The sequence below is a fragment of the Epinephelus lanceolatus genome, chromosome 6, assembly GCF_041903045.1.
Source record: "Epinephelus lanceolatus isolate andai-2023 chromosome 6, ASM4190304v1, whole genome shotgun sequence".
NCBI classification, from domain to species: Eukaryota; Metazoa; Chordata; class Actinopteri; order Perciformes; family Serranidae; genus Epinephelus; species Epinephelus lanceolatus.
The window spans coordinates 31,967,681-31,992,080 of record NC_135739.1 but is presented as its reverse complement, the minus strand read 5'-3'; the positions used below and the strand labels follow the sequence as shown (position 1 = coordinate 31,992,080).

At 40.6% G+C, this 24,400-nt stretch overlaps 1 protein-coding gene across 1 annotated transcript in view; it reads left to right on the top strand.

The window, feature by feature from the left end:
• LOC117253907 (ephrin type-B receptor 1-like) overlaps positions 1-23,554 on the top strand; it is a 114,540-nt gene extending 90,986 nt beyond the window's left edge. The window contains exons 14-20 of the mRNA XM_033621770.2: positions 6,363-6,610; positions 10,117-10,184; positions 10,753-10,900; positions 12,616-12,765; positions 19,436-19,632; positions 19,744-19,902; positions 23,049-23,554. Coding sequence (XP_033477661.2) covers positions 6,363-6,610; positions 10,117-10,184; positions 10,753-10,900; positions 12,616-12,765; positions 19,436-19,632; positions 19,744-19,902; positions 23,049-23,160 — 1,082 coding nt within the window. The 3' untranslated portion in view covers positions 23,161-23,554. The remainder of the gene's footprint in view (positions 1-6,362; positions 6,611-10,116; positions 10,185-10,752; positions 10,901-12,615; positions 12,766-19,435; positions 19,633-19,743; positions 19,903-23,048) is intronic.
• The last annotated feature ends 846 nt before the right edge of the window (positions 23,555-24,400 follow it).

Genomic DNA, 24,400 nt, shown 5'->3' with positions numbered 1-24,400 from the left:
GCAAAGTTTCCCTTTATATTCATTGTCTTCTGTGGCGATCAGCAGTGATGTGGTGGTTCACTTTTACACTGTGATCTGTAGCCTATAGTTCAGCTTTAGCTTCTAACTATCTTTGTCTTTTTAACCTGTTGTTGCTGCTGAGTCAGTTTGACATCCTGGATATATCCTTCAAACACAGACTGTAGACCCCTCTGTCTGCTTCTCTCTGGAATCACTGTTTCAGTTTTCCAAAAATGTGATAAATTTTCTTCAGTCCAGTTAGTTACAGTGTGGGCTCCATGCTTACTCTGACAGCTTGTTGGACCATCACCAGAGTTGGGTATAATGCGTTACAAAGTAACGCGTTAGAGTACTTTGATTACTTTTTACAGTAACCAGTAACCTATAGTTTGCTTTTTGAGTAAACAAATACTTAAGTACATTTTCAAACAAGACATCAGTTACTTCCGTTACTTTTAGAACGCTGGTCCTTCAGCTCCGAAACAGCAACGGCTGCCGTTTGGTTCTAATAACGGAGATAACGTTAAACCTATCAGTCTGAAAGAAGCCACGGAGCTTGTGGCTCGCTACGTGGTCCGAGAAATGCTGCCGTTGTCTATGTAGGAGTCTAAATAGGTGGAGTAGGACTCGCTGACAGACATATTTCAGACTCAGGACTTTCATTATGCCTGGTACACGCTGCACGCTTGTACTCACCAATTATCCCCGGTCGTCTTTCACGGCGTGTGTGATGTCATCGGGTTATTCTTGTCCTATTTTTATTACTTTCACTATTATTTGAGTCACTGCCAGAACTGTGTCTGATCATGTGCCAGCTGACATGTTATTGTAGTCACCTAAAAGCATCAGCAGATGGCAGGAGCTACATTTGAAGCGCCATACTAAACTGTCAAGCTACTGTATCTTCCACAGGAAGTTCTGACAAATGTTTCAGAATAAAAGCCTATTTAGAAAATGGAGGGATTCTCTCAGCCGAGGTTATAAGGGGCTTTTAATTTGAAACAACTGTTGAGTTTGAAATGACGGTGTGATATGTTAACTTTACAAAGACAACAGAGCGGATAAAAAGTAAACATATAAACACACAGAGGGATTAATAAATAACGGACCGTCTATAATGTAGTCTGTTTCACATGAAGCTGGGAGCCTCTGCGGTTGTGGTGAGTAAAAGCCCCGCCGCTATTTGTTAATGTTATTACTTTATGTCCGACCGTGAGGATGTAACATTGTTTGCTAGCTTGATGCTAATGACAGTAACGTTAACTCAGCGGGTTGACAAAGTGCCTCTGCTGTTTCACACCATCATTTCCCCCTTTTACTCTGTGTGGTAACATCCCTAGAGGAAACATTAAAAATGCTGGGGTGTTGTTGTCATACAGTTGTCTACGGCAGCAGATCGCTCTGTGTTTCTACTGGTCAAAGTGACGGCTGTGATGGGAGAATTGGATCTCAGTGAAGGGCAAGTGGTCCATAACTTTAATTTTGGAGACAAAAAAATGTAGGCTTAGCGCCCTGTGGTCCATTGCCCAATAGGAAATGTAGAATACTCAAAAGTACTTTAAAAGTGCTTGAGTTACTTTTCTCAAGGAGTAACGTTGGAAGTACTTTTAAAGTAATTGAGTTACTTTACTCAGGGAGTAATGCAGTAAAGTAACTGGTTACTTTTTTAAAAAGTAACGTAGTAACGTACTTTGATTACTTTTAAAGTAACCCTTACCCAACACTGACCATCACAAAGGTCGATTGTAAATTTGTTGGTTATATGTACTTTTACAGTATAATATACAGGTCCAGCATTATTATTTCATTTTTGGACATCTTTTAGTGACAAAATCTAGTTCTGAGAACTCTCTATTAGTTCATATTGTGCTCATAACGTTGGATGACTCATCCTGCACTCAGGCACGTTTACAAAAGTTCATCCAATCAAATGAGACTTTCGGCGACCAGCTAGCCACACCGGTCATATAAAACTGCATCTCACTGTTTGTGGGTTGTGGTAGCTAACAGAGCAATACAGAGAGCGATAGGAAGAGATGTGTGTTTGGAGTTCAGTGGGCAAAACCTTTGTTTTCATTTCCAAAACAATGTGGCTGTGGTGTAACTCATTCATCTCGCCATCATCCTTCCCCTGATGTAACAGCAAGTTGAGTGTGTGTGAAGTCAACCATCCACTTAGCAGAATCTGCTGTATCACAATAAAGTCTAAGCCCACTTTTTAGCGGTCCAATCAAATGCAAAGGATTTTATCAAAATCCCTGTTGTAATTGTACACTGTTCAAATATTCTGTTTGCCTGGAACATACATCACAGTGCAGAAGCTGAAAACCTTCTAATTTCCATTTCTCAGGGACTTTAAGTATTATTCCAGCAGGTAATTATACGCCAGGCTCAATGGGGATTTGAAGGTGACAGTACATACACTTTACACAAAGGGCAGTAAATAGGGGATCAAGGGGCTCCAACAGCAAAATTGTTGGCCAGGAGCCCCCTAACTGGGTCATGGGTTAGCAATACAGATAAAATCCACAGAAAAATCAATTTAAAAAATTGTTAACAGATGAGAGAATGATGACCGAAATGACCCACTGTTTTTGTCTAAACCAAAGTGGCAGATCAAAGTTCATCACAATGATGCAAAAATCAGAACAATGTCAAAAGGATAGTTAGCACAATATAAGGTACGGCCAAATTTATGTTGCTTCATGGTGTGTATTCTCATATCACCCAACCCCATTGCCATCATCTGTCTGTGCATTCATGTTTTTATGTGACCAGTTTACATTTTTTTTCTAATTTACAATAATTTATTATTTTGTGCAGATTAATTAGTGATATTTGTCTTATACTTCAAACTATAATAGATGGAGGAACTTTTTTTTTTCCTCTGACCAAAACCAATTAAACCCAAATGGCCATGGAGCTCTGGGTGATAAAGGTCATGAACCAGATTGAGACTCTCACCGCTGAGAGTATGTGCTCTCGGCTTTGGTCTGTTGAGCCACTCTGAGAGGCTTTCCGTAATCCCTGCCTTTCTCGCTTTATTTCTCTCAGGGGAGGGTTTCTCACCTCAGCCAGAGGTGACAGAGGAGGGATGAAAACCACGGGGAGGGCAGGGAAGAGTTGAGCCACGGTGATATGAGATGTGGCCGGACTTTGAGCCCTTAAACGGTTGAATCTCTCCCATTCTGCCGTGGTAGAAAGTAAAAATTTATCCACAGCTCTCCCCTCTCTCCGACTTTCTCTTTTTGTTTTTCTTTCTGTATTTCTTTGATACTTCCTCCTATCTTCATCTCTCTCTGTGATTCAGCCCCTCTGGAGTTTTAGAGTTTGTTTGCGTATAGAGAAATGCTAAAACAAAGAACCAAGGGGAGAGAAAAGCTGAACAACAGATTATGGAGGGAAGATAAAAGAAGGAAGCACCCTAAGGAGATGATAAAAATATCTCACCTCACTCCTTTTTCCTCTCTCTGTGAAAACACCCCTCTCCTTTCCTCTTTCATTATTACTATCATCCACACTGTAAGAAGAGTCATTCATTAAAAGCACTTGAAGTCCTGAAACACTTTAATTCACAATGGAAAGGGGTAATAAAGTCTCACACGACAGGCCGGTTTATTTACTTGCACTGTATTTAAATATACTGTTGATTTAAGACACGCTGTCAGAGCAAAATCAATGACTATTTCTCCTAATGCTCCATCTTCTCCTTGACCACCTCTACTTTAGAAAAAGAGGAAGTGACATGTCACCTGATCCTGCCTCGAAAATTGCTGCTTTCGTCCGTCTCCGTCCATCCTTCCATACTTCCTCCCCCTCTTCCCCCTTATTATCAATGCTGTCTCATTTCCATCCTTCATTCTTTTATTTCTGCACACCCCTTCCCATCTCTCCTTCCTCCCCTCATCCTCTCTTTCCATTCTCCTTCCCTTTTTGCCCTCCATCCATCTCTTCTTCAGCTGGTTTACAGCACTGACAGTAGATGGTTTTTAATGAGCAGTGAGATGTGGAGCAGAGATCACAGTGAGACAGGACGACACAGCCTGTCATCCAATTCCCATCACTCATCCATTATTCACACATGATTTATATCTCTGAGATGAGGACTTTTATTTTGAAGCGATATTCAATTTTCATGTCCCCAAGCAGCATATGGCCGCATTTATTTTGACAAAAGACATCTGTGTCTGTACATTGAACAAGTTCAAGACAGTTCATAATGTTGATATTGTAACTAACCATGATAGACCAATTCAAAGGTCAAGCAAATACATATGACGACGGTATCCTCCTGATACTCTCAATTTGTTCTCACAGTTCTTCCCCCCAAAAATCTATGAAAGGGAATGTTGGAGAGTTGGAGTATCCTGAAATAGAATAACTTTTTTTGCACAGGGCTGCATTTGTCTCCTCCACACTGTGTGTCTTCTCTTTTGAACATGCTACATTCTGGGACACTGTACTGACTCATCCAACTTGAACATGTCTCACTTTTAACTGCGCAGCATACAATGTCAGTTAAAAAACCAAATGGTAATGAACACCTGCTCGAGTACAGCACTGCTTTTTGGAACACCATAATGGCTGATAAATAAATATGATGTTATTAGGAAATCAAATCCATTAAGGCAGTAAAACCCTTGGATTAAAGGGGTACAACACCAATTTTGCATGTGGCAATCAGTTTACTCTTTCCAAGTACTACTTACTTACTTACTTACTTAAAACAGCTTGTATAAAAAGGGCCAGCATACTCCATCAGAAGTGCTCGACAGATGGTCGAATAGCTAGCTGGGGTAGGGGGTCTGGACATTTCTGTAACTTTGGAAACCAGTGATCCAACATTCACACCAACTTCACACCAGGCAGGTGGAGGTAAAACGGGAGCCAGGGTTTGAATGATATCACCTCCCCCCTATGAATGGCTGTTTATTTTTGGCTCTACTGTTCAGGGTGGGCATTTATTTTAGTCGCACAGTTCTGATTGAGCATAACCCAACCCTAAATTCTTCTGTGTCTCTGACGGATTTTTAAAGTTTGACAAAATAACTGTGATCATGTAGTTATTCATTTTTATTTCTTGTCAGGTAGCTAATGCTGAGTAACCTACCTACCCAACAACAGGGCACAGGAACAGGCATTTTGGCTGTTTCCATCTTGGGTTTTTTTTTTTTGTTTTTTGAGTGTTTTTTTTTTTTTTTAAGTTACCATATTTGAACAAGAGAGTGGAGCTGTGGAGGAGCAAGGGAAGAATCTGACTGAGATGTCGCATGCCTGATTTGATCCATGCTATAAAACGTACCCTGCTTTAGGGTCTGTTTAACTCTAAATTGGAATATGATATACAAAGTGAACATCATGCTGTAATTAAGAAGACTTAAAACTAGCAGTTGAGCATATAAACTTATTACAAAAATGTTTACTGAGGTAATAAATCCAAGTAGACTTCTATACAATCTGATTTTTGTCTGCAACCTGTGGAGTTGCCCCCTACTGGCTGTTAGAAAGAATGCATGTTTACATGTACACTTACAAAGGCTTAACTTTTCAGACCCAGAGTCTGTACACTTCTTTTATATAGAGAGAAAGCTAAAAAATATTTAAGCCTATATGGCTAATTAAACTGCAGGTAGGGATTAAACATATTAACTTCATGTTTCAATACAGTCTCTTTACCCATGAGGCCACCTGGCCGCCTTTGTTTAAACCACCAGATGAAAGTTAAGGTATGGCATGCCAAGCCAAATACCTTCACAATAATAATGGCATTGTCCCTTTTATCTTGTTTGCCACCTCTGCTACAAACCTTTCTTTACCCCTGAGAGGAGCTATTGAGGGGATTCAATTTTTGTTGTTCTTTTGGTCTCCAAAAAAACCTCCAGTGTCCCCTTGAGCAAAGCCCTTGACCTCAATCTGCTCGAGCAAAGCTGCTGAAAGGCCATCAGTATGAGGCTGAGTGTGCAGAGGGTAGCTCCCACGACTGAGAGAGTGTTTATGTGTTTAACACGCCCTGCCCCTCTCGCCACTGCCCAACTCAGCTGCTGCAAAGGACAATATGCTCCTTCTTGTCTGATTGATGTAGGATTTTTAATAATGCATGCAGGCCAAATGGTATGAACTCCAGCCCATCTGATTTCACAGGTGACCCATTTCTACAACATAAAATGTGATTAAAATCCAATTATTTATTCACCCCTTTTATAATGTAATCATTTATTTAAGGGCTCTGAATTCGAAGGAGCATTAAAAAGACAACCATCCCCAAAAATGCACTTGTTTTTCCCTGCTGAGGCTCATAGTGTTTTCTGAAGAGCCTTAAATGTATACTGTACCCTTTAAATTTAAGTGATCTCCTTTTTCAGGCGAGTTTGGGGAGGTGTACAAAGGTCGCCTGAAGCCTGTTGGGAAAAAAGAAATTCCTGTGGCCATCAAGACCCTGAAGGTTGGCTACTCTGAGAGGCAGAGGAGGGACTTCCTGTCTGAGGCGTCAATCATGGGCCAATTTGATCAGCCAAACATCATCAGACTGGAGGGCGTGGTCACCAAGAGCAGACCTACGATGATCATCACAGAGTTCATGGAAAACGGAGCGCTTGACTCGTTTCTCAGGGTAAAGAACACATGCATTCTGTACACACAGACACATGCAGGTGTAGCTACTTAATGCTGTTATACTACACTTAATGTAACTTTCAGAATTATCAACAGTGTTAATGTTGGGCAGATGCGATGGAAGTGCAGGAATGCTGCATACTATACTTCTATAATGACCACAAGCAATGATATCAACACAGACATTTTAGGGTTAAAGCTGTACAGCCATACTATTTTGTAAAGCTATATGATTACTACTACTTCTAATTAATAATAATAATGATAATAATAAGTATCATAAAAGCAACACAGTGTAGTGTGATTAGATTTGATTGACAAAAGTAGCCCACCGACTTTCAACAGATGTAATTCAGATGTTGCTAAATCCTGATTTGTGCACTGAAGTATGTGATATTGCCTTTATTCAACCCAGCTTCACCTATTTTTATACCAAAATTATAGGACAGATTTGTAATTAGTGCACATGATTCTCCCATTGTTAATGCAAAAATCTGGTGTAAAATAGTCTGTTGATTTAGTTTCCTGTGATTCAAAGTAAGATGCTGATGAAAAAAGATATTATCAGGGCCTTTTAAAATGCAGTAGCACTCTTATTTTGCTGTACCACATGATCCTCATCAGCAGATTGAATTGTATGGTTTGGTTGAAAGCACCAGAATGAGCTGAGATTGTTTTGTCAACTTATGAGCAGCACTTTGACAGTCAGTAACACTCCTTGACTAAAAGTAGGACAGGTTCAGTTTTGCACACAAACAAAAGCTGTGGAAGGAAATAATGTCAGTAAACAATTAGGAGACCAATGTCACAAAGCACACTGTACATACTGTATGTGGTAATGCATGTGCCTACAGTCCGTATATACACAACAGATGGAGAGGGGAGGAGTGGGAGTTTTGTGGAAAAAGAGACACAAAGACAGAAACAACCTCCTGCTCTTCTTTTTCTCCTCTCTTTTCCTTCCTGTGCTCTTTCCTCCTCATCCTGCCAGCATGTCTGTCTGTCTGTCAGTCTGTCCGTCTCTTTGATCCTGCCCTCCTTTTCGAGGCGCCTCTAAAGACAGAAAGAGAAACTCTTTGATGTTTGGTTCTCACAGCGTGACCCCTTTTGACTCAGAAATCATCCGCTGACTCATACACACACACACACACACGCACACACACACAATGATCGATCTCACTGGTGTTGCTGTCCTAGCGTGACCATCTTGCAGACGCAAGACCCAGAGGATCAATGTGTGTGTGCATTTGTGTGTACCTAGAAGAAGGTTTTGCTGGCAGAGGATTAGGCTAGAGGAGCATCAAAGGCACGGTTTGATGCACAAAGTGAATTAAAAGACACACAAACACCTTCGACTGCAACTATGTCAGCAGGGATGTCAGTGATGTTTATAAGAGACAGAGACTGTCTGGCCCAAAGGTGAAAAGAGTGAAATAGCAAAAAGGTTCTGAGTTTCGTCAACATGTCTCATAACAACAACAAGCCTCCAGCTCCTGAAACTATGTGTTTTTCTGTAGATTTTTCATATTCAGCTCAGGAATCTTATGTCTGCTTGTGCACATTAAGGAGATGCTTTCAAAAATTATCAGAAAATATTTCATTATAATGAAAACATCTCCTCCTAATAATCTGATTTAATTCATTGCAATTATAGGATGAACCACTTTTACTTCTTATCACATACTGCACATCTTTGGGACGGCAAAAGCCCATCTGTGAATATTATCAAAGAGCCTGACGCAGAATCAGTCCCTGTTTAATTATTCCATCTTAAAAACATCTTTGGTTAACTGAGCTGCTCTCCAAAGGGGGAAAACAGCGTAATTAATTCTTACTTTCTTAACTGTACAAGCCTGTTTTACAGCCACTTGTGTATGGCATTGGTCAATCTGCTTCATTTAATTTAAAGATGAAATATCTGATTAACTGATTAGCTTCTTCTTCTGTATGGGACAATCTATGGACATGCAACATGAGTGCTCAAACTAAGGCGACAAAGATGTGGTGCCTGTTACAAAATTATCAGACAAAGCCCTCCAAGTCTGGGAGGGCGGATTTAGACACTGCTTAATGATCTTTCAAGCACTTTGAAGCATACTCACTCCTTAAGGTTTAAATATTAAGAATGATTGTAGACACCAACTTAAATTTTAATGAACACTCAGACTACATTCTTAAGAAGGCAATGCAAAGATTGTTTCTGGAGCTGATCACATACTGATGGTGGACAAGCAATGAAGCTGGTGTGTGGGTCACGCAGCTGCTCCAGATGCAGCTTTACCTACTCAGGAATGAGTCCTAAAACACGGAAGTTAGTTAGCACTTTTGCTCTTCCATGTGCCTACGTGGCAAGCCTTAAGGCAGAGAGAGCAAACCTCCCTGCCCCTCCACGTGCCTACAAGGAAAGCCTAAGGCAGGGAGAGCAGCAACAAAGACCCCCAGGGAACCGAACAGAGCCAGCATCAATGACAAACAGAAATGACATTGATAAGTCAGACACAGCACGAAAGGGAGGAGCTGGGGTGGAGGCTGGTTGCAAAGCAGCTTGCAGAGGAAGCAGCGACAGTAGGCAGGCCAGAGCAGTTTAAATAGGGCGCCCTGAATGAGATTCACCAATTGGTTGATTAGAAAGAAATCATGTGATCTATCAGCTGACTCCATCAGTTGATTGGGCTGTTTGAGATCAGCTGATCTGGGATGTGAGCTGAGCTTGACATGATGTCCCTCCTGAACTAACACTATGCTCAATTTTTTTTTTTTTGCAATAATCCAAAATCTAATCGAAACATCCCATTGGCTTTTTGTCGACTTCCATGTTGATCTTAAAAAAATAAAGTCATCCCTGCACCACTATATATGGTACTAAAGCAATGACAAATATCTTGAAGATCTTTTATTCTATCATCTGTCATCTTACTAAATAGCTATTAGTGAGTGCTATTGTTTTTTATGATTTATATTTTAAGATTTGTATGAATCCTTGATAGTTCGAGCTTTAATCCCAACCGATTGGCCTATTAATTAAATATGCATTGTCCTCATCTGATTTGTTCTAATAGATGGCAGGGGATGTGTTTAAATGTATGTACAGTATGTCTGTGAAGCAGACAACACATTTCTGTGAGAGTGGACAAAAAAGATTTCTATTTTTTTCTATTATATTCTGTTTTAACCCTAACCTAAGACCAAGGTCTGTAATATCAATAAAAAATTGATAATCAAGAGAATCGAATAAGTTAAAACATGCAACACCAGCACTCATCAGACTGTGTGTCTGTGCTTTATTTTCTCACATCATCTCCATCACATCGCAGCCACATTTTATAAAATGTAACTGTCATCTGGTTTGATAAAAGGTACTTTTTTCTTAACTTTGTTATAGCATCTGCCATGACATTTCCTGTGAAATACTGACATATCTTTGACTTCCTCGAAATAACTAAAGTGAAAAGGTCTGATAAGAGAAAAATAAAAATAATCCTGTCACGGTTTGTGGTTTTGCAGCAAAATGATGGGCAGTTCCCAGTGATCCAGCTGGTTGGTATGCTGAGGGGCATCGCGTCTGGGATGAGGTACACGCACACAAACGCACACACACTCCTGCTACAGAAATCCATTTTTATTATAAAGATGAAGAGGAGAATTTTTCAGATGTTTTAGTGATTGTTGTGTGAAATTAGATTTTTATGTAACAATACCAATTCTACCACACTGAGACTTCATGTTGTGATATCCAATACTGTCTGTTTGGTGGTGTGTTTTACACAATCAGGCATCAACAGCTTGAGATATCTTTCTCTCACACACACGCACGCACACAAACAAACACAAACTCTATTTATTCAAGTTAAGAGAACCACAACTTGTCTGCTTGGCAGCTTGAAACACTGCCTACACACACACACTCACAAGATCCTATCTGTGTTTTATTGCATGTATCTGGCTGTGATAACACACCGACGTGTACATGTACACAGACATTAAATCCTATTTCTATTTTATCAAAGGTAGCTGGCAGCGATAACACACACACACACACACACACTAAATCCCATCAGCTTTTTATAGTAGCCCAGGTATCTGGCAATGGATAACAGGCACACACACACATCCACACAGTAAATCCTGTTGATGTTACAGGTACCTGGCGGAAATGAGTTATGTTCACCGCGACCTGGCTGCTCGGAACATCCTGGTTAACAGTAACTTGGTGTGTAAGGTGTCTGACTTTGGATTATCACGATATCTGGAGGAGGACACCTCTGACCCCACCTACACAAGCTCACTGGTGAGGACTCACACACACACATACAGGAAACATGCAAGAGCAAATAAATACACACTCAAGAGGACACACTGATGCTGCAATTTTATTTAGTTTTAGTATTGATACAACACGGTAGAAACACAGATAAAATACACAAGGAGAGACAAAGAAAAACAGGGTGATGCACAAAATGTAACATAATATATGCTCAAAACAAAACAAATCAAATCAGGGTGAAAGTTAAGTCACAGTAATTATAATTATGATAATAAAAATAATGATATAATGCTGTTGAATTTGTGTGATAACTGAAAGTTTCAAAGGAGAAATCTGTTAAATATGACACAGGTGTTTATGTACCGTGAAACTACCTACCTAGTGTGGCTACACATTATTACAAATAAACACCAGTCTCAGTTATACAGCAGGTTGCCATTGATGCAAAGCAGTTTATTTTATAGATTTTATTTTGATGTATAAAACCACTTAAAACCCACAGTGTTGTTGGCCACCTGCTTGAGCACGCTAAGTTGCTAAGCTGCTTAGATCTGCGATACAGATAGAAACTTGTGTTAATATGGACATGCTACACATTGCTAGCTTGGTTAGATTCTTTATCTAAATTGCAAATGTTGTCTTAATTAGATAAACAGTTAAGTAAAGTCAAACTTCATTTTGAGAGCACATTTAAAAACAACCAAAGTTGAAAAAAGTGCTAAACAGTCATGAAATACAATAAAACAGATGTACACAGAAGCAAACAAACAATAGGAACAGAAGAAGATGTGAACGTAGCAGAGCAAACTGCAGCAAAACTGAAGATGAAATCAATTTACGTACGGTGTCAAGCTCGAGTCAATCATACGCTAACAAAAAGAGGAACGTCTTCAGTTGCGACTTAAAGGTTGCTGTTGTCAGAGCAATTTTTATTTGAATAGGTAAGCTGCAATGGCTTGGTCGCTGCTGTTTTTGTGCCCCCTTCTGGGAACATCAGGAGCATCTGATTGGTCGACCCCAGTGCTGTAACTGGAGTATGAAGATACAGTAGTTCTGCTAGATAAGGTGGCTCCAGAGTGTTTAAAACCTTAGACACAAGCAACAAAGAGGTGTTATGTCAGTACGCCAGCGGCTGTAGTCCTGGAGTTGTGTAAAACGAGCGTCGTGACCCTCTGTTTCTCTCTCATACAGACACCTGTACCAAATATACGCCAGAGTTCAGTGATTGAAGCAAATAATAGCTTCAATCAAAGCAATCAAAGTATTCTGGTGTATGAAAAAAGGGACAGTGTGTAAGACAGGTCATGCAGAAAGTAAGACAGACACTGAAATAACATACAGTATGATAGAAAATGACAAAACAGTTTTCCTAATTGTTGTTATTCTCATTATAAGATTCATTCTTTACAGGATACAAGCAAAGACAGGTGTAGGCCTAATTGTCTTTCAGCACTGTTAACTATCTTTCTACCATTGCAGACAGTATGAGGTGGCATACAGTATACAGATACATGTACCCAGTAAGGACTGTAATGACCATTACGTTAATAGTCAGTCCTCACCCTCACCTTTATGTTTATGGCGTACTCTTGCAGATATATGCTGCCTATGGCCTTTGTAATAAAGATGTACGCCTTCATGTCGCGATTTGAACTGTTCAGCAAAATATTCCTTTCTTTCCTTTCTTTCCATCATTTATCCCCCACACTCTTCTTCCCTTTCTTCTTTCTGTCTCACAGGGAGGTAAAATCCCAGTGCGGTGGACAGCTCCGGAGGCGATCGCCTACAGGAAGTTTACGTCGGCTTCAGATGTGTGGAGTTATGGGATCGTCACTTGGGAGGTGATGTCATACGGAGAGAGGCCTTACTGGGACATGAGCAACCAAGATGTGAGTCACTGCATGCTTGTGTGTGTGTGTCTGTGTGTGAGAGGGAGAGGGAGTAATAAAGGAATAGACAGACAGTCTGTCTCTTGTTCCTTGTGTTCTCTTTGATGTCCGTGACTGTATGGGATTGCATACGTTTACCCATTTTTTTTTGTCGCTCACTGTCTTTCTGGAGTGTGTCTGCCTGTGTGTGTTTGGGTTGGGGGTAGGCTTGTTTGTTTCCTTTGCCGTCTCTCACAGCGGGGTGTCTGCATGTCTTGGAAAACACACGGAAAGTGAGGACATCAATTTAAGTGTCACAGAAATGTTTGTTCCCTGAAACATCCGACCAAAAGGCATCAGGCTTCTGTTTTCTGGCTGATCTTTTCTTCGGGGAATATTTCATTGTCTTGACGACTTTATTCCAATTACCTGCACAGTATGATCAGTTTGCTGCAGCATTTTTTTTTTTCTCCGTGCTGGCATCAAAATGATGTTAATAAGTGGTTTGAAGTTACATTTATCCATGTTTTTGTTAGGCTAGAAATGATTGGCAGGTTTTTAAAAAGAAGTGCACATTTCTCTGCTGTTCATGTGCTAAAATTTATCATAAAAAGTACTCATCCTTTCTTTAGACTGAGTATTCAATTTTACTGTTTAAACCTAACGGGGATCACGTACAGTACATGAAAAAGGAGGTTCCAGAAGATCGGATTGCTGACATTTTTATTTTTAGGTTTCTATTCCGAGAAGAAATGTGATACTCAGATTATAGTTAGTTTTGGCACTAAAACCCACTTCAAAGCGCAGAGGCTTTAAATCCCGATTTCTACTTTCGGAAACTATATATCCAATAGCTTTGACACAGAGGAGCTTGGGAATTCTATAAGCCTCTATTTTGTCTTGAGTTTAAACTTTAACATAAATTTTGTTGCTGGAAATCTTCAGATCTTTGCTGACTGGCTTCAGTTGTGTCTGTCAACTGGAAAATATAAAATTCCAAGACTACATTTTTCAAAAACACAGCTCCACCCCAGCAATATGTAACCTGCTTTAGACCTCATTAACTTGGACTATATGTGAAGTTTTCTATACCTGGTTGGCTGTTCCGATGATGAGGAGGTAATCAGTAGTAAGATGTCTTTCCAGCTGTGAGACAGACACACATGTTCATCTATAAAAATAAATCAGTAGAGAAGCTTTTCTCTGTGTATCACTTTAACCTACATCACCTTAACCATCTCTTTCCCCTTATTTCACACTACTCCCCCCTCTACGTCTCTTACCTCCCTCTTGCTGTCTCTCCTCACCTCCTCCCTTGCAGCCTCACCCTCATTCCCCCTCCGGTTGCTCCGCAGCAATAGAAGCAGTCTATGCAGCAGTAATGACAGAGAGTCAGTATAATGACGGAGACAGTTTTATAATGGCACAGACAGTGTATAATGATGGAGAAAGTGTGTGTTACCACTATAGCTAACGAGGGTCTGTTGGGGCATTAACTATGCATGAACCTCACACCCTTAACTCACACATGCTGAACCACACACATGCAGGCTGACATGTATAAAGGCACACACACACACACATGCACACATGCGATTTCAAAGAACACGGAACAGTGAAATTGTCAGCGGAGCCACCACAGGTGCTGTGTTCGACATGAATTAATCATGAAAGAGACCTGTGATGTTTTACTACACTCGCTGCTATTTTGATTGACAGCGGTGCTTAGAGAGAATTTATGCGGCACAAAGCCTGAGAAGTGTGTTGGGGTCAAGTAGAGTTCACCCAGCGAGCAGACAAATCCCCGGCGCTGAATTTACAGTAGTAGGAGCACCGCATCCCCTCAGCTTACCGTTAGAAAGGCTTACAAGTACACTGACACGGGCTAGTAACTTCAAATTTTACAGGAAGGGCTGAAAAAAACATGTTGAAATATTATTTCAAGGAATTATATGGCACATCTGCTTTGTTGAAGGTAGAATGCGTCTTTAAAAAAAGCTAGCAGCAGCACCAAAACTCAAGACACAGTGCAACGGCTCAGATTTGGAGGGACTCAAAAGCTTGAATTACAGGGGAAACAGGTGGAGTGAAAACAATGTTTACTGGGTCTACAATAAATGCAGAGAGAAACATACAAATCCAAAAGGGAAAAACATGGCGGGCAAAAGTCCAGACACAGGCAGAGGTCATGCAGTAAGGCAGGAAAATAAGAAAAAAAAAATGGAATGCTTTGGCAGGACGGCACAACAGGAAACCTGGCAGAGCACTGAGGCTACAGGGCAGGTAAACTCAGGAAGGTAATGAGCAGGTGTGCAGGGGGATATAGAGGTCAGCTGATGGGGAATGGTGGGAACACAATGGGGAAAACTGAGGGAATGGTATGGTATTAAATGGAAGAGACACAAATAAAAAAAAAACATTAAAAATTATGTAAAATTATGAAACAATGTCACATAGCAGGGAGGAAATTTAACGTATATTATGGAAAGGGCAGGTCCATCAGCATTTTTTTGTGTTTTTCAAATTGAAACTCCCCCTTAATCCTTATCAGAAAGCACTGACATCAGCTGCAGCACTTTTACCCCCAGGTTCGCTTACGGAACTGTATTAACATTGTGTATATGTAGCAACAGTGTCATGCCAACAACAATGTCAAGCCTATGTCACATCATGTGGGAAAAAAGTTTTTTATAAGGGCTCAGGAAAATATCATTTTAAGGCTAAAACATTCATACTTTGACCAAAATTTGAATTTTTGGACTTGAATACATCAGGAACACTATTGGAAAGATAGAGAGTGATGTAAAAACCTAAAAACAAATAAATTAATAAAATAATGGAGCCACCCTTTAAATAAAGGTTGATCATTTTACAAGAAGGCACCTAAACCATCTGTGACTTCTGGATTGTTAACTATTGTAACTAAATTAATTTAAAGAAAATGCTTTTTTGCCAATTTAGATGAGAAAATGAAGACCTACCGGCAACCAGCAGCCTGTTAGCTTAGCACAAAGACTTCAAAGTTGACTAAAGCCGCCTAACAGCACCTCTAAGACTCACAAATTAACACGTTACATCTTGTTCGTACAAAATCGTAAGTGTGAAAAATACAAATGTGGTTTAATTGGAGTTTTTGTGCAGGACTAATTCTTGGTTGGTTGCAGTGATTTCCTGGCATGTCCTCTGTTTGTGTGACAACCTCATGTGACTGCCAGTGTTTGTGCTAAGTTAAGGTAGCCAGCTGCTGGCGGTAGCTACATACTTACTATACAGAATAGGGTCAGGCGATATTGAAATTCTCCTACTAACCATATTGATTTAAGAAAAACAAAAATATATGAAATTATTGTCCAATAAAAAGGCGAGGAGAGAGATGCACATAGGTATAATTTCTATGGACTTGAGACGCGTATGCTGCAGTACCCCTAAATGGCCATAAAGTGGCCACGATGTATTTGCAGTAAGTACTACTTTTAGACAAAGGTATGGCAAATCAGATCAGTCAGCTGGTGAAGTTATTCAATAACAAGTCTAACTGCCCTCGTGCAGTCACGCCACCGTTGACTGTCACGTTTGTATTTTGTTGTTTGTGGCAGACTTGTGAATTCAGTTAGGTGATAACTTTTAAGATGGGCATGGAGATTTCTTGTGTTTCTGTCTTTAGTCTCGACTTGTTATCACACAGCTTACAAATCACAAAGTTCATGTTCTCTGGCTCTCCTTTTTTGTAAGGTTTAAAACCAAAGGATCAGAAAATAGGCCCATTTGCATTCCCTTTGCTAATGAGACACCTCTCCTGCTGGAGTTAGGGCTACATCAGTAATTACCTAAAGCGTGACACATATGCTAACAGTTACAACAATGCAGTGAAGCATAAAGAAAGCAAAAAACATGTGTTGCATAATTAAATATCGTGTGAGGAGCATTATAATGGCAAACCAATATTGTGTTTAACTATAATCTCGTCATATTGCCCAAGCCTAGTACAGAGAGATTCATGAATGAATGAATGAATGAATAGTACAGAGAAAGTGGCATTGATCTTCTCATATAGCTCTTGCCCAGAAAGCAAATAACCTTCAGTATTTTTCCCTATTATTCATCATGGTTACATTCAAATGGTACTGATGCTCACACTCTTCCAGCTTCCAGACTGTTGTCACAACAAAATGTTTAATCCCCTCTGATTCCTGATGTTACAAAGGATGTGTTTACATGAAAAATAATCACTGGGCTGAGAAAGAGAAAGATAACAATAGCTGGATATGCGATGTGTGAAAATATCTGGCAGATAGATATATCTGAAGTCTTTACAAACACAGTACATGTTATAGCCTACTTGTGGTTTGAACCATCAGGTCAGACAACAATGTGAGTTTTAAACATTTGCAACTATCATAATTAAAGTTGGGGAGACATTTAAAAAATGATTCACACATCCCTAGCACAGGAGGCCGAATAATTTGAGATAATGATCATGGAACTTTTTTCCTTTCTTTGATTGTTTTTTTTTGGTGGCAACGCAGCTAGTTACTCTTTCAGTCAAAGGAGTTTTTGAATTCTGTGATGTTCTGGATAATTACATTCTGCACTCAAAGGTATGCCAGCGTATTTAGCACAACATCTCTGCGATAGAAAATTCCTGCCTGAAAGTTTTCACATAAAACCTCGACAGATCCTTATCATTCTCAATATCTGCATAATGAAATCAAAAGCTCCTCTGTGTAAAACTACCTGCCTCAACATCAGAGACTGCAGCAGGCGTCACCGCTGCTTAGCGATGAATATCCGGATATTCTGTGTGACTGCACGCTGTGTCAGGATGAAGTTCTCAAATGGAAATTGAATCCTCTTAACTAATCCAAGTTTTTCCTTTTTTGTGGTTTTAATTAAAGCTGAACGAGGCAAGACTCCTCTGCAGAAATACACCTTTCAAAATCACAAAGGAGCTGTAACAGAGAGCTCTTCTCTGCCAAGAAGAAGTCACAAATCAAAACTTGCGAGCAAAATACAAAGTGTCCCCTAAACAGCAGCGAGAAAGCTGGACTCAAATTTGGATCTTTCATCCCTTTGATATCCTGAGCATCATAGACCAGCACCATGCTGTGTGCAATTTACTGATGTCTGATCACAAAAAATAAATTTCTTTCAAAATATTTTCTTCCCTCTGTCATGTATAACTACCATTTGCCCTATTAGAAAAGTGGGTTTGTTTAAACCTGCACAGAAAAGAAGTTCTCATAGTGTGTCCTATATATGTCAGATTTGTATTTGAAAATACTTGTATTTTCTCTTTCTGTATATACAGTTGTGATGACATCCCATCACACTTTACCTTATTAACGTATGGGCTGTAGCAGCTCGCAGAACAATATCATGGGTCACAGTGGAATGTTTGGATATCAGTGTGCAAATATGGTGTTTGCATTTCCAAAACCGCCATGGATGCAGTCTAAGTGGCTGGAATTTATTCATTTCTCCCTCTCTCTCTCTGCCTCCTCATCCAACAATGTGGGTGATGGAGGTGTGGGTGGAGGCAAACACTCCTGTACAACTGAACCCAGTTTCAAACTGTAGTGGCTCTCTAGAGACTCTGTGCACACTAAATCACTTTACAGCAATGAAATACTCAAATGATTTGATCAAATCCCTTTCAAAATGATGCACCGCCCACATATTCCATTACCTCTAGAGCTCTGTCACATTAGGGATGCTACAAGAATATATAATATAAGTATAATAATATAATATAACAAGAGGCTGTAAGGTGTTTTAACTGCCATTTCACTGTGTCTTTAATAGTATAATGAATAAAGCAGTGAGTCGTCTGGAGGCAGCAGAACGAGCTGCCACCATAGGCAGTTTATAAAGATGGACAAAATAACAGCTCCTCAAAAGTGATGCAAAAGTGGATCGCTACATTATAGGTCATAAACCCCGCCCCCTTCATGTTAAGACATGGGCCAAACTAAAAGAGCAAAGTACATGTCAAATAACGTTTTCTCGTAGATGGTGTCTGTCATTTTCGGTAGTTTTTATTACGCTGCTGCTGCTGATGATGATGATGATGTTATAAAAAGGGGGTCATGATTGTCAGCTGATTGTGTCAAACTCTGGCTCCAAATGACATCACCAGCGCAAAATGACAATGGCTGTATCTAAAATTTCAGCTTCATTCTGTGGGAGGAAGTGGAAACGTGTTGTACGTTTTTATATACAGTCACTGGCTGCAACACAACAATGACATATTATCACCCCATGAAGTTCATATGATGAATGTGTCAGCAAACAGTTACCTATTTATACATCCAGCAGAAATGACAGAACATTAGCGTTTATTTCAGATGTGAATCTGTAAGTCCAATAATGACCCTATTTTTAGCTCTATTTTGGTCTCCTCCAATCCCAGATGGAAATACTGTATTTTTAGCTGCTAAATGCTCCACTATGTTCACCAGCTAGTCTCAAACTTTTACTATCTGCTGTTTGCTGAGCAGGAAGTTCACAGATAGATTTTTTCTGAAAACATCTGCCTGCTGTGTCTGACAACAACAACAACGATTAGAGACTGACCCAGACAGTAAAGTTGTTGGCTGTAAAGCAGACACAGTGAGCAGAGAGTCGGCTATTAATTCTCTGTTTGTTTGTTTCTTGCCTCTTTCCCCTCCTGTCCTCTCTCACTGTGTCCCAGGTGATAAATGCCATCGAACAGGACTTCAGGCTGCCAGCTCCCATGGACTGTCCAGTAGTGCTGCACCAGCTGATGCTAGACTGCTGGCAGAAAGACAGGAACGCACGGCCAAAGTTCCCCGATATTGTCAGCATGTTGGACAAAATGATACGCAACCCTACATCTCTCAAGGCCGGCACCAACAATGTTGCCCCAGGGTGAGGAGAGATACAAACTCATTTACATACACAAACACACTCTCCCTGTGTCAGTGAAACAAACAGTTATATTTTTCTCTCCGTCTCTCCTATTGTTTCCATTGTCTGCAGTCCTTCCCATCATCCCTTGTTAGACCGTGGAGCTCCGGACCTGAGCAGGGTGAGCTCCGTGGAAGATTGGCTGGCTGCGTTGAAGATGACCCAGTATCGAGACTCCTTCCTGGGCTCGGGCTTCACTTCTTTGCCGCTCGTCACACAAATCACAGCCGAGTAAGTCTACCCGTTTAACTGCCTCTGTGTTTTTGTACGTCTGTCTCTCCCTGCCTACGTCTCACACTGCTCACCTGCCAAGTTAGTGTCTTGTTAGTTGGACAACTGGCAGGGCGGCTGGTTGGCTGACTGCTGGTCCATGTGTACGCCTGTCTGTCTCTCTGAACAATCTCCCAGACTTCCTTACTTCCGGCCCCTCTTTCTCTTTTTATCATGATATAAAATACTTTGAGTACAAATAAAGAACATCAATATATCACTGTCAAATAAACTGTAATTGTTGTTAACAATTTAAACCATTATCAAAATAGTAAATATTTTTCCTCCAACATTAGTGATGCTGTGATGCATAGATTTCCCGTACTTGACATACCAGCTGTTTTGTTTGTGGTTTCTTCTGTTTCTTACTCCAGTGAAAGTGTTGGAAGTGGGAACTTTTTAATCTGCATTTCACTCTCTTCACCATCTGCCAATGTGAGGCATTCTGGGAGTTTTAGCTTCATTTACTTAGTATAATGCACTGTAAGTATGTATTTTGTTGTCAGCTATTTTAAGAATGGGTCAAATGGTGCTTTTCCTGCCCAAGCAAGCCTTTAAAGGAGGCAAATTAGCATCACTCCTTCTGTGTGAGAGCTACAAAATGTGGCTTCTGCTCCTGCCATTATTTTTGACCGAGGCACCAGCCTCAGACCTGGAGCTGGTCCCTATCCACTGCTCTGTGGGTCAAACATAGAGGATGAGTTTCCCCACAGGGATTAATTAAGTGTACTTTAACATAGTGCCTGAGTGGAGACAGCAGATAGAGCCACACAGAATGGGCTAGGTGCCAGTGAACTTTATTTAAAACGCAGCTCATGGATGTGGCTCTGCTATACAGGGACACAGTTTTTAATAATTTGAAACTAAACTGCGAAACAAATTCATGCTGTGTTTTGTGTGTTAAATGTTACATGTGACATCTTGTAAGGAGTCATCTGCTCATGTGAAAGGATGTATATGATGTTTTTCAGTGTGCCTGCAAAACATACAGTTTCTAACTTTACATTTAAATATGAAAAATAAGACTTTTCTGTGCTCATTTTAATCTTTGAGTTGATTCAGGTTGTCTGCACGCGGCTCACTAACATGGAGGTGGCTGTGCGGGCAGCTACGAGATAACGGTACTAAAGGTGCTAACGGTGCTAATTAGTTATCTGGAAAAAAAAGTCACGCACAGAAAAATGAAAAGACACATTCCCTCCCTTGCTTCTCACCTCTCACGTTACCTATTTGGCTGTCACTCCCTGTATCTTGCATTTGGCGCATCTGCTACATTAAGGGGCTGAGCTGTCCTCCCTCTTTGTCTCCTCACTGTTGCTGTCTCTCTCTTTGTCTGTGTGCACTCCACTTCCTCTTCATTATCATCCACCCGAATGGGTTTATCAATGATATTAGTATCTGACCTGTTTAAAGTAGGTCAACAGAGTTATGAAATGATACTGTGTGCCCTGTTCCTCTCTGTTGTTGTAGATGCACACCAATCAGCCAAAGCATTAAATCCAGTGGTGGGTGAAGTGAGTAACATTGATCATTTTGTTACAGTGCAATGTTCTGCTGGGAAACCATTCATGTGGATGCCACTTGACTTATTATTATCATTATTATTATTATTATTATTATTATTATTATTATTATTGTTATTTATTGCCGTTTCTTGTATTTTTGTACTTATTTGCATGCCTAGTTATTTAAGTCTTATAAGTTTAATTTTGAAATCTTGTCACACTGCAAAAACTGCTCAGGAATTGCCTGAGGAACGTGACAAAGGCCTCAAGGTGTCGACCTGGCCTCCAAATCTCCCACACACCAATCTCACTGAGCGTCTTGGGACGTGCTGGTACCCCACCTCGCAACTGACAGGCCAATGCCCCTGTGCCAGACACCACAGGACACCCTCCAGAGGTCATGCATCCATGCCTTGACATGGGAGGCCCCACCGTGGATTGGGGGTACTTCTGGGGTACCAGTACATCCCATGTATGCTCAATCAGATTGGGGTCTTGGGAATTTGGAGGCCAGGTTGATGCCTTTTGCTCTTTCTCACAATCCTCGGCCATTCCTGAGCAGTTTCTGCAGTGTAGCATGGTGCATTCTCCTGCTTGGGGGCCCCTGCCATCAGGGAGTGCTGCTGCCAGGAGAGATACCTGATCTCCAGAGGTGTTCAGGTTGGTGGAGCATGTCAAGTGGCATCCACATGAATTTCTGGACCAAAGGTTCCCCAGGAGAACATTGCGTTGTAACAAGATGATCAATGTTACTCACTTCACCCGACAGTGGTTCAAATTTTTTTGGCTGATCGGTGTATGTATACTGTAGGTTACGCCATATTTTCTTCACTGCTTCTTGGTGAAACAACCTTCAAGGCTTTTGATGGATGCAGAAAAATATGCAGAAAATGGAACCTGCTCCAAAAACTTAAATGACAGACCAAACTTTCGGAGTCAGTGTGCAAACGTGATTGACACAACCTGAGGTCGCCTTTATTTTCAGACATTTCAGACACAGTTCTAACAGCTCTACACTTTCAGGACAACCTCTGGGTCGCAACAGTGTTATCAGCAGTAACTGTCATATAAGCACAGTGTGGAGCAGCGGCGATTAGCTAGCCTGTGGGATACACTTACAGGGACTTGCATGCACTAACATACACACACTACCAAAAGGACTTTATTCTCTGTTCAGGATGCCGTTACTCCACTATATCTTTCCATAGGAAATAGTTGTTTGTTGCTGTATTAATGCTCTGAATGCTGTATACAGCTCTTGAAAAGCAGTTTACCCACGAAATTACAAAAAAGTTATAAAGCTGAGAAGGAATTATGGGAAATCTGTACTTTCCTCTCCAAAAATGATTAGCAAAACCTGGGCTACTACTTTGTCATTATTTAATCAAACCAGTCAAAAACAGCACTTACCCATATATGCTGCGTGTTCTTGCTGTGCTAATTTAGAGCCTTTTGTGATTCCAATTCAAGCACCCCTCATGTGAATTTATTGATGTTAAAAACCTGCATATGCCCTGTTTCAAAGTAGCCGTGGTAATATGAGATTCCTCTGACGAAGATAATGAGACCTCCTGCGTGTTCTCTCTTTCTGTGTTTTTCCAGAGATCTTCAGAGGATCGGAGTGTCTTTAGCCGGACACCAGAAGAAAATCCTGACCAGTGTTCAGTCGATGAGGCACAACATTGATGACCAGTCTCCTACTGAATCTGTGTAACCTCACAGGGGAGTGACACAGTGTGAAATATTTGACAAGTGTACAGTCTGAATGAGCAGGCTGTCATCTTTACACGTCTGTTTTACCCTCATACACTTCAGTTCGCCGCTCTAGGAGATCCAAACCACTTTACATGTTTTTAATCCTCGCTGTGGCCATTTGTGTGTCTGTGTGGCCTCAGCAGTCACCGGGTCCCTCCTTCAGTCATTGGACAGACTTCTTTCACACCATTTAGCAAATTGATTGAAAGTAAATGGCCTCTTGGAGGGAATTCATCGTAAGAGGAAAAACAAGGCAGACATGATTTGTGACTGCAAAACAAGAAAAATAGTGTCTGGACTTTTCTATTTGACTATAACGGGTACAATCACAACCCCCCACCCCCTCTCCCCTGAAATCTGCCTGCAAGATAACTTCCATCATTGAAATCCATAAACCAGTTTTTACCAGTTTGACTATTTGAGTCAAGGACGACATGGCCTGGTATGTAAGGATAAATCACACAAACATGCTACTGTGGAGAGGAAACCAACCGACCAGACATTTATATGAAGGAAACTGGACTAAAAGCCTGACTAAAGGTCTGTCAAACAGTGTCCCTGGGAACCCATCGCAGGCTGTTATCTCCAGTATGTTTTGTTGAGACTACTTGAGTGTGTTGGTGAAAATTGCTACCATTTGGATCCAGACAAGAGCCAACAGTTTAATGGGACTTTGTGAATCCATCTTCATATTGAAGAGTCTGTACATAGTATGATATGGGATGTTTTATTTCCTATTTGCTCATTTGCTTTCACTTTTGCCAACAGCATCGAAAAATTGTCACTGGAGTATTTTTTGAGCTCTCTATGATTATCTTCCTCTGCCTGACTCATCACTGGAGCAGACTTTAAAGTGCTGTGGACTACAGACTCAAACAAAATGGAAGAAAAGGTTTCATAATTCTATTTTTTTTTGTACTTTCCATGCAGCCGTGAAAAGATATACTCTTTCAAGCAGAGAGCTGGCAAAGCCTGGCCTACTTAAAATACTTAATTCAGAGGTTACTCATAATGGATGATGTTTTACAATCAGCACGTATGCCCTCTGAGTAAAGGCAATTACCGAGTAGAAAACTGAAACAAAATCAGATAAAGAAATATTAAACCATTGCAGTGTAATAAGTATTTTTCTTTTCAAGCTGGGAAGCAGCTGCAGACTTGAAAGTATAGGAGAAGGACAAAACAGCATAGGAGACTGT